The following is an 11,154-nucleotide window of genomic DNA, read 5'->3' as shown; positions in this document are numbered from 1 at the left end:
GTAAATTTCATTGCTATGCTTCTATTTAATTTTCAAGAAAGAAGTATAGAGCATGGTTAGCTTTTATGCCAAGCTTGTTGTATCATCTTTTACTCTCATTAGCTTCTTTAGACCACATGCATGGTCCTAATTTGCAACCCAATTTTGAATATGTTGTGTAACAATTTGGATAACATGTTTTAGTAATAATTGTACCCCTTATATTGGGGTAGTGTGTGAATTATATAAGTGTATAATTATATAAATATTATTATATAAAGGAGCTTAAAAATAATGTGTTGTCTAGTAGATTACATGTATTCAAGTACACAAAATGTGTTGTCTATAAATTGTTGGTTATTTACAAAACTGCACGTTTAATACAAACAAGTACATAAAATGATATGTTAGTTTTGTTGTTACAAATAGTTTGTTAATAATTAATAAATAAATTAAAACACAAACTTCAAATTGTCTTCCTTTTATTTTATTTACAATTTTCAGACCATCGCTAATACAATGTTCGAGGGAGCCCTTATGATGTGAGGAGAGAAGTTTTCGCCACTAAGGAAAGAGGGAAGGGTGGGAGCCCGTGCTAAAGGCCGAAGATGGGCAATTTTTATGAGAGGACAGGGGAGAAGAAGGGAGTCAAAGAGGGCATCACGCCCATGAAGATGGAGGGTCAGTTAACGTGGAGTCGGGCAATCGGTATGTGAAATTAATAGCCTTGGCGATAGTCTTAACAAAGTATCGTGTCATCATATAGACATTTATATTTACCATCAATAAACCATCACCTCACACATGGTCATCCCTGCGAATTCGGTGGTCTTAGGCGAGTAGAAAAATGGGCCTCAAATTTTGGGTCCTCGGACACTTATCACCTTCACCATTTTGCCGCCCCTTTAATTTTCAAACTTTCGGCCGTTGTGTTTTTTAAATGGGTCTATTTTATTTTTTTGGTTTAGCTAGATTAGATTAAATGAGAATTGGGTTTAATTGTTTAAGTAGAGTAATAATGATTGATTACTTTATTTCAAAAACTATATTTCATTTCTACAGTGTTTTCAGACCCGGACTAGATCAGTTGGACAGGGAACCGGAGGTTGAGCCGGTCTGGGTCATGGTATCGGCTAGAATGCATTGAACCGGTGACCCGGCGGTTGGACCGGGAAACCGGCCGGTCGGACCGGTTTTTGGAAGGGTTGACCGGTTTTTTATATATTTTTTTCAGATTTAACCATATTAATTTTTATAATATTTACGATACCTTTCGGTTCTTACGCCCGATCCAACCGGTTAAACCATTGAACCGGTAAGAAAACTGATTCAACGTCCGGTCCAGATTTTGAAAAGATTGGTATGAGATTTCTAGAATCCTACCGGGAATTTAAAATCGCTTTATTTGAAAAATAAAGGAGAATTCTGTCTTTTTCCCCAAGAAATGATGAAATCGCGTGCAAACATTTCTTCGTAACGTTGTCCAAAATATACAAAATGACAAAAGAGCACGTAAAATTGTTGATATCACATAGAAACAAAACCCACTAGGGCTTTTCTTTTTCCCCAATTAATTCATCCACCCTATATATAATCCAATAACATTTCAATCATCAGCTCATCGTCTCCATCTTCAAACTACAAGAAATCATGGCGAAAGGTCCTGGTCTCTACACCGACATTGGCAAAAAAACCAGAGGTTCTTTCTCTCTCTAGACTCTACATATACATAATTATACTAGATGCATAATTGTGTGCACTTAAGTTTGTTAGTTTCGAAATCTATCTATGATTTTATATTTATTGGATCTACATATTTGTTGTTGTTGTGAATGAAGATCTTCTGTACAGAGATTACCAGGGAGATCATAAGTTCACTATTACGACTTATTCACCTACTGGAGTTGTGAGTTGTCTTTTCTTTTTTTTTGTATTTTGTAAATCTTTTTGATTACTTTATGTTTCTGACCGACGAACATTAGCAGTCAGTTACTCTCTGTCATTGTGCTTTTTATTTTTTCTATGAGTTTAGCAGGTTACAGTTTATTTTCTCATATTTAGTGTATGCAATTCACAAAATATAATTGAGGAATGCTTATGACTTATGTATACATGTTTGAATGTTTAAATTGGTTTAGTAGTTTTATGAGCTTAAAGTATGGATTAAATGGTTCAGTTTCAGTCATATTGACTGTCTGCAAATCTAGTTTGAGTTTTTAGCTTTATGGATTGACAATCGGACTGAGCGTTTAGTTAACTCTCCACCTTGTTTAAAGTATCTTTTCATGCACGATGTCTGATTTACCATAATACCATCTTTCTATGAAGTTTCGTTTAAGTTAATATTCGGGTCAGATGTATTGGAACAGTTATGGAAAGTGAGCAAATGGTGTGTACCTATGTTTCTGTATATGTATCATGTGTGTGTGGAGTTTCACTTGTACAGTTTCAAATGCAGCAGTTTTTGTGAGTTTAGTTGCTAGATTCCAATGTGTCAGTTTTGAATATATGTTTGAAATTGTGTATATATGTCTCTATATATGTATGGTTTTGTTATAAGATGCAGGACTTGGTATTTGTACTACAGTTGCCTTTCGGCTTGCCTATGGTGGAGTATTTGTTGCACTAGATGAACGTTTCCTGTTTTCGTACCATGCAGGCAATCACATCGTCTGGAACAAAGAAAGGCGACCTGTTTCTTGCAGATGTCAACACTCAACTTAAAAGGAACAATATTACCACCGATATCAAAGTCGACACAAACTCTAATGTATGACGGTTTCTACTTGTCGTACGTATTTTGTTATGCCTTTTGCAGCCATGATATAAGAAGATATAGTTCATAGTTGTCAATAGCGCTACGTAGCGTATAGGTCTAGTGTCGCTATTAGGGTTGTAGCGATGGATAGCGAGAATAGCGACAATTTATTTATTTATTTATTTTTAATATAAATAGCAATTAAATATAGCTATAAAAGCTGGATTTTAGATTTTTGTTGAATATACATGTAAAATAACATATATACCAGGGTATTTTGATATAATATACATATAAAATTTTAAAATAGAAATTCTAGTGTATCGCTATTTATAAAATAGCCCATAGTTACCTAAATCGCTAGGGTAGCCACGATCCACGTATTGGATCGTGGTGTACCCAATCGGAAATCGTAAGCGTACCGGAACGCCATGGTCCGGCGAACCGAGTTGCTTCGGTACGACGATCCAAACTGATCCGGTTCAGCGAACCAAATAGACAAGGTGGACGTTCCAATTCGATTGGGTACAACGATCCTTAGCTGAATTCAAACGTCAATCTTGTTTTCAGTCAGAAACCAGTAAGAAGGGGAAGAAGAAGAAACGAAGGGTACCTTATCGCTATTTGCTATGTAGCATATAGGTACATTATCGCTATTCGCCATTAATAACTATGATATAGTTATCTTTGTTTTTTTATGTTGTAATTTAATGGTCTTTTGACTTGTATATGATATGTCCTTATAACAGTATCTCAAGGACTCTGGTTTACATTTCCTAACATTAAAAGATTATATCAGTAACATCTGAATTTATGAAGTTGAATATGGCGTATGAAACATTAACTAAATTGTTCGTATCATTAATGTAGCTCTCCACAACCATCGTGGTTGATGAACTGGCTCCTGGGCTGAAGACAATCCTTAGCTTCAGAGTTCCCGATCAAAGGTCTGGAAAGGTATGTGAAACCGAACTCCCTTAATACGATGACTTCCATATGGTACATACATATATAAATGTCTGATTACTTACTATTACGATAGTTGGAACTGCAATACTTGCACGACTATGCTGGTATCTCTACAAGTATGGGGCTAACCGCAAACCCTGTTGTGAACTTCTCTGGTGTGGTTGGAACCAACAGTACCGCTATTGGAACCGAAGTTTCTTTCGACACCAAAACCGGGAACTTCACCAAATATAACGCTGGAATTAGCTTCTCAAATGCTGACCTTATTGCTGCTTTGACTCTGTGAGTGGTTCTTTTTTAGATCTAAAAGTTTTAAATATATATATGTGTGTGATGGATCAAGTTGTTTACTTACAGGAACGACAAGTGTGAGACTCTAAACGCGTCATACTACCATATTGTGAAGCCATTGACCAACACATCAGTGGGCGCAGAAGTGAATCACAGCTTCTCAACCAATGAAAACACAATCACTGTCGGTACCCAACACGCTTTGGACCCGTTGACCACAGTCAAGGCCCGTATCAACAACCTCGGGAAGGCAAATGCTCTAATCCAGCACGAGTGGAGGCCCAAGTCCCTTTTTACCATCTCAGGAGAAATTGACACCAAAGCTGTTGACAAGAGTGCTAAGTTTGGTCTTGCCTTGGCCCTTAAGCCATGATGATTGGGGGGTTTTATTGCCTTGGCTGTTAAGTCATGATGCTTTTGATTTGATGCATTTCTTACAAGTACATTTCATAGGTTTTAGGCAAATCTAACTTGAGCAAGTAAACACTCGAATTTTGTTGTCCGGTTGGTTGATTTCTTGATGAATCTAATACCCTTAGTTGCACAAATTGTGAACATATTTGGCTGTAAACAAACACGAACAAGGTTATGTCCATGTTTGTTTGTCTAATGTTAAATGAATAACTAAAACGAATGAATAAACGCATAACTTGTAGGGGACAAGTCGCGGAACATAATCATGACAAGTCGCGGAACATTTGACCGTATAATTAGTGTTCAGATAATAAATTTAAGTCATAATTCTCTTTTTTTTTTTTGTTCATCATTAAATAAGACTTACAAAAAGTGTCAGATTTGGATTGTTAATACTTTTAATTGCAATTAAATCTAATTTATAAATGATTTAATAAAGAAATAAACTTATATTAAATGAAAAAACAAGATCTACAAGCATATTTATATAACATTAAAATGAAAGGTCGGTGGCTTTGCCAAGTTACCATTCTACCCTTTGACCCCTTTGACATATTGTTTGCGTTGAAGGTTGCATTCAATTTTCTCAATTTCTTGAAAACCCAACATTCAAAGACCAAGAATATCAACACCCAACTTCTCAATTTCAGTAAAGTTTCAGTCTTTATCAATCTTGACCCAAAATACGTTGAATTTTCACAATATCTTGAAAACCCAACATTAAAACATCAAGAAAATCAACACCCACTATCTGAATTGCTATAAAGTTTCAATCTTGACCCAAAATGGTGGTAAAGATGATGAAATGGAGACCTTGGCCACCAATATTATCAAGAAAGTTTGAGGTGAAAGTGGTGGTGAAAAAGATGGAATTTGGGGGTTGTGATCCTGTACATGCGGACACAGAGAAAGATTATCATAGGGTTGTGGAGATCTATGTAGCATGGGGACTCCATTTATGTGGCCGTACCCGTCTCGGGTACTTGTCGGGGACGGAAACGCCATGGGTACTCGTCGGGGACGTTTCCCAAACGTTTCCAATGTCGGGGATGTATCCGGTAGAAGTATCCAGCCCGTTTCCATTTATTTTTAGGGTTTTAACCCTTTCAAATTCCATAACCGGCCATTAAATAAATAGAACTATCATCTTCGGCTTCTCTAATCTCTAAACTCTCAAGTCTCATCATCTCTAATTCTCTATCGATTGCCGATCTCTTACTAGATGAACCGGAATTAGAAATTGATTTGATTATTGATAATTAATTACCTTTGGAAGATGTATTTTTGGAATTTGTTTAATATATTTTTATTTTTTTTATATTTTTTATTGCCGTACCCGTATCTTGGATTTTTGAGTTTTGCCGTTCCTCGTTCCCGTATCGTCCCCGTACCCCGATCCCGTACCCGTTCCAGTGCTACTTAGGTGGAGATCAAGTGGAAAGGACCCAAGATCACTCTTGGTTCATTGAGGAGAACAGTGAAGAGAGAGGTTACAAAAGATGGGAGTATTGTTGATCCAAACGGTGTCGTTTTTGTGGGATCAAGAATTTTGTTCAGTTTGTACCCTTTCTGGTATAAAGAAAATGAGTTTCTTCCTTGGGAGATTGGGTTCAAAGTCTTAAATGTAAGTGAGTTCTTTCTTTATTCCAGTTTTAATTATTATTTTTATTTATTTTTGTTTTAATTTTTATGATAAGTTAGTGTTGTTTTGAATCATCTTTTCATGTGTTTGGATTGATTCTTAATCAGATTGTTTAAATTAGTTAATATCCTACCAGATTTAGGAAATTACTACTTTTTTGTTTCATTATATATTTTTTTAAAATTGTTTTTTTTTTTGTTAGGTTTGTTTAGTGTTGTTTTGAATCTTCTTTTCATGTGTTTGGATTGAATCTTAATCAGATTGTTTAAATTAGTTAATATTATAGTTGAAATAGTTGTGTATGCATTCTTCATACATTTTTGGGGTTTGATGGTTTTGTTTTGGGCTTGCAGTTCTTTCATACATTTTGATTCGATGGTATTTAATTCGAGTTAGTTTCTGTTTAAACCTGCCGCAATGAGGGAGGGATTGGTACGTTTTCTTTATCTTTTACTTGGTTCAACTTTCGATATAAATTTTGCTCAAGAACCACATATCTACGTTTCGAGTTAGTATAGTTTTTAACATAGCATTTTTTGGGCTAAAATATAATATATTTTCATTCGACGGTATAAATTCCAGTTACTCTATTTCGACATAAATTTAGTTCGGAAAGAGTCAAGTACGCCGCCGCAACGCGCGGCGGGTACAAATACTAGTAATTACCTTAAACTAAAAGAATGCTACATGGGACCAACGGATATACTAACATGATATGGACCTAATAGGCTAGAACTGGGCTTGCAAAATAGCTATTACTCTTGAAGCCCACTTGCTCTTGTGGGCCGGGCTTTTCAACTTGTACTGTACGTCATGCTCCAATGGTGGTATTTGGGCCCAAACGGTTTTACATTTGAAACATAAACATATCTTGTAATGGAGACAGTTGAAGGTCGTTGTAGTAACCAGTCTGACTCGTAAACGAATCGTCAAAAGGATCCATGTAACGGAACTGAAACTCGCCTTTTTTGACCTCACTCTCGACTTCTCCTCGTTCGTGTTCTGAACTTGAATCCGTATGTAAGGTCACGATTGACTCGGATGTTTCAAAATTAAATGTATCGTTCATAACGGGATAGTGTATCGACGACTGAGGAGGTAGTGGCGATATTTTATCCATGGGAGAAAATGATGCGATTTTGGGCTTCGTATCGATTTCTATATCGGAAAATGATGCATCTTTTATATCCGGGTTCACGTGTTTCTCCAAAACACCTTTTTTGTTGTATAGTCGACATAATACCCAATCATCCAACTACACAAATACAATAATAAAAATAATTAATTAGTCATAATTCATTAATAATATATTTAAATATTGAATTCTAAACGAGTCAAGCTGAGCTGGCAAAGTACCCTGAGATTGTTGCCTCGTTTTCCTGCGGATCTATCGACGTTAGCAAGACGATACTCGTGCATTATCCAATTCGTTTTCACGCCTTTTGGAGCTTTACCGGCGTAAAACACCAACGCCTTCTTTATCCCAACGGCCTTTGGTTTTCCGATCGGTTTGTCTGCTCCGGTCGCTTTCCAATAACCTGTTCCGGCAGCTCTATTCGGCCGAGATCCATTCGGATACTTTCTATCCCTAGGCGAAAAGAAGTACCACTCCTTTTCTCCGTACAAAGCCATATCTATTCAAAATTCAAATAAAATCAATAACAGAATCAATACATCCACATTTTTTATTAACAAATAGAACTTATAATTACCAGGAAGTTGCCACGGATCGAACTTATACAAATCAATATCAGCAATAATCGGAACCGAAATAGTTTGAGAAGCGCATTTCCGGCAAAGGTAATGCATAACTAGTTCTTCATCCGTCGGGTGAAATCTAAACCCGGGTGGCAACATTAAGCTGTCTCCGGTCATTTGTTGTTTCTAACTCTGATGTAACTGTTTAGGGTTTAAGGTTTAGGGTTTTGAAATTTTCGACAGTAGTCGAGAAAAGACCAGGGTTGTTTATATAATAATAAAAAGGGGCACGTGAGGGATTGAATCTGGATGAAGATGTGAAGTTTCTCAGAAGGTGGATATGCTTGGTTAACAAGGTTTGTTGACCGCAGCCTTGTGCACTGTAAGATAAATGAGAGTGGACTGGCTAATGGGAAGAGGACACGTGTGAGAGGTTGACCCCACGTGTGTTGGGTCATTGCGTACGTCATTTGGTTTGGAGTTTGGTGGAGAAAAGTAGGCTGTGTGATTTGTGAAGTGGGTGGTGCTTTGACTCATGTCACATTCAAAGGTCGATTGGATTTGCACTGGTGGTTACTGGTTAGTGTTTATGTACGGGTGTAATCAAGTCGATTTTTTTGTGAGCTATTTAAGACTGGTTTATTAAATGTTTGAATTGAGTTGAGATTAAACGAGTTTAAACTTTTTTATTGAGGCTAGTTTAGTAAACGAGCTCGCTTAAGCTCCACATATAGAGATTGAGCCGGTTTGCGGGTCTAAACGAGTTTTTATTTATATATTTATCTAATATAATTAAAATATTTATATAATAGTAGTATATAAAAATATGATTATAATATTAAATGATGTATATTATATCCCAAAAAATTATAATTGTAAATAGGTATACATAAATGGTTATAAAATATATGCATAAAATAATTATATAATTAATAAATATTAAACGAGCCCAAATATATGCATAAAATAACTATATAATTAATAAATAATAAACGAGCCCAGCTCGTGCTCGAGCTTGAAAAACTACTCACGAGTTGAGCTCGAGTCCTGTTAAGTTAAAACACATTGAGTTCGAGCCTAAACGGGCTAAGGCTCGGCTTGATTCGTTTACAACCTTAATGTTACGTGTGAATGTGAATTCAAATAGTAGGCAAGACTATTACCGATTTTTCAACTATAAAAGGTATTGTGACGAAATAAAGCTGTATTTTCATATTGTTTGTTTAGCTCTTGTATCTCATTCTCAATGCTTTTATCTGTCGTTGATGTCTACTTTTGTGTTAAAGTCAAGTTAGTCGCTTTCTTCACGGGCAACTAGTTCAGACATCATGGACCTTTACAAATCTTAGTCATCGATTCTGTTAATGTGCGAAAATTGTAAGTTTGAACAAAAGTTTCTAGGTTTGACTAGTATTATATTTAAGATTTAACATAAAGAAAATAGATTCCCGTTTGTTATTTTCGATTTATTTTCTAGGAATTGTCGATTAAAAGTTAAAAGATGTTAGAATAAAGGGCCAACTTAGAGAAAAATGCCCGGATAATCTATGTGGTTTGCCACTTTTTCATATTTAGTTTCTAACTTTTTTAAAATTACAGTTATAGTCCCCAACTTTTGCAATTTTGTTCCCGGATAGTCCCTGAAACGGATGAAGGTTAGTTTTCTCAGTTAAGTGGGTGTGAAATAACTAAAATACCCTTAATATAAAGAAACTATTAAGTCACTAAAATAAAATAATTAATATATTATAATTCAGGTGGGCCCAACATGTTTTATTATAAACCTACCCTCATTTCTCTCTCTCGTGTTCACTGTATCCAGCGGAGAACCACCACCACCTCCACCCCTCAGCCACCGCCTCCACCCCTCAGCCACCGCCTCCACCCTCCACTGCCTCCAACCACCGCCTACCGCCTCCAATCATCGCATCTTCAGCCAATCAACCACCACTTACCCCGTCGTTAGAGAGCCTATAATTGTGATGACAAGGTAAACAAAGGCGCTCAGGATTCGGAGTGTTCCGACCTCGAATGGGAAGAAGGTTATCGTTCTGGTCAGAGGAAGATTGTGATTCTGCATCAGACAGCTAGTGCCAACATTTGAAGATTAATCAAGATTATATGAACTATGATGAATCTAAGGTGACATTAACAACTTCTGAATCGGATATAAATGATAAAATTGATCAGCATATCAATGATCAGCAAGAACAAACTTCTTAGGAGTCAAAAATTGTGCCAGATTTTGTAGAGAAGTTGAGCAGTAAAGCTGACAACAATCGGACCATGATAATCTACAACATCATACAGTTCAATATATCTGGGTTCATCAATGGCGAAAAAACAGAGCACTCTGTTCAAGTCCTTGCGCTTCTGTTGCTGCAGATAAAATGGAGACAGACGAGCCCATGGACGAAGAAGCCAGCGAGATGAATCAAATGGTTGCAGATGTGATTGAAAAACAGGAAAATTTGCAGGTTCGTCGGCGTTTTGTGGTCGTGGGTTTATCGACAGAGGAAGGGGTTTATCGGCAGAGGAAGGGATAGGGGTGGGGTGGGTGGCGGCGGGTTGGAGATGTTATGGTCGTGCGTTTTTCCGGCGACGACGGGGTGGAGGTTGTGGTTTAGACTTTTGTGGTGTGGAAGTGTTATGGTGGTGGTGATGGTGGAACTTGCAATAGAGTGAAAAAGGGAGAAAGGGTGGGGTGGGTTGACCATGTATTTTTTAATTTTTATTTATTAATTTTTAATAGTATGGGCATTATAGTCATTTCGCACCAAGTTAACTGAGAAAACTAACCCCCATCCGTGCCAGGGACTATCCGAGAATGAAATTGAAAAGGTTGGGGACTATAGCTGTAATTTTAGAAAGTTAGGGAGTAAAGGTGAAATAAGGGCAAACCACAGGGACTATCCGGGCATTTAACTCGCCAACTTATTAAAATAAAGTTTGTTGTTAAATAACTCGATATTGGATTTAAATAATCTTAAATTTCACCAGTTGACCGATATCACTCTCAACTTTCGATTTGTATCACACCACTCCTAACTTTCAACTTATTTTCCTCTACAACTTCCAAACTAACTTAACCCTAACCCAATTAGTTTTTTGCATATGTGGCACGTTGTATGGTGAAATGGCAGCTGACAGGGCAATTTTGATGATGTGGCGGCTGATGTGGCAGCTGGCGTGGCAAATTTTATGACGTGGCGGCTGATGTGACAGCTGACATAGCACTTTTAATGACGTGGCATCTGATATCAGCTAACTGGGTTAGAGTTCAGTTAGTTTGGGAGTGGCAGAGAAAAATAAGTTGAAAGTTGAGAATGGTGTAACACAAATCGAAAGTTGAGAGTGATATCGGTCAATTGGTGAAAGTTTGAGTTATTTAAATCCAATATCC

General features: G+C 36.8%; 3 protein-coding genes across 3 annotated transcripts; 2 read left to right on the top strand and 1 right to left on the bottom strand.

The window, feature by feature from the left end:
- The first annotated feature begins 1,512 nt into the window (after positions 1 to 1,512).
- On the top strand, positions 1,513 to 4,541 carry LOC110893939 (mitochondrial outer membrane protein porin of 34 kDa). The gene is made up of 6 exons (XM_022141098.2): positions 1,513 to 1,678; positions 1,818 to 1,885; positions 2,639 to 2,749; positions 3,608 to 3,694; positions 3,780 to 3,988; positions 4,064 to 4,541. The coding sequence occupies exons 1-6, from the start codon at positions 1,630 to 1,632 to the stop codon at positions 4,368 to 4,370; spliced, it is 831 nt and encodes a 276-aa protein (XP_021996790.1). The 5' UTR covers positions 1,513 to 1,629; the 3' UTR covers positions 4,371 to 4,541.
- Positions 4,542 to 4,963: 422 nt separating this feature from the next.
- Positions 4,964 to 6,620, top strand: LOC110893941. Its single transcript, XM_022141100.2, has 3 exons — positions 4,964 to 5,337; positions 5,835 to 6,035; positions 6,407 to 6,620. Exons 1-3 carry the CDS (start codon positions 5,197 to 5,199, stop codon positions 6,422 to 6,424), a joined length of 360 nt encoding a protein of 119 aa, XP_021996792.1. The 5' UTR covers positions 4,964 to 5,196; the 3' UTR covers positions 6,425 to 6,620.
- A 5-nt stretch (positions 6,621 to 6,625) lies between these two features.
- Positions 6,626 to 8,027, bottom strand: LOC110893940 (NAC domain-containing protein 2). Its single transcript, XM_022141099.2, has 3 exons — positions 7,766 to 8,027; positions 7,410 to 7,687; positions 6,626 to 7,308 (listed from the first exon to the last, which is right to left on the bottom strand). The coding sequence occupies exons 1-3, from the start codon at positions 7,926 to 7,928 to the stop codon at positions 6,901 to 6,903; spliced, it is 849 nt and encodes a 282-aa protein (XP_021996791.1). The 5' UTR covers positions 7,929 to 8,027; the 3' UTR covers positions 6,626 to 6,900.
- Between the last annotated feature and the right edge of the window lie 3,127 nt (positions 8,028 to 11,154).

The sequence above is a fragment of the Helianthus annuus genome, chromosome 15 (genome assembly GCF_002127325.2).
Source record: "Helianthus annuus cultivar XRQ/B chromosome 15, HanXRQr2.0-SUNRISE, whole genome shotgun sequence".
NCBI classification, from domain to species: Eukaryota; Viridiplantae; Streptophyta; class Magnoliopsida; order Asterales; family Asteraceae; genus Helianthus; species Helianthus annuus.
Note: the sequence above shows the minus strand (reverse complement) of the source record. Positions and strands in the feature narration are given on the sequence as shown.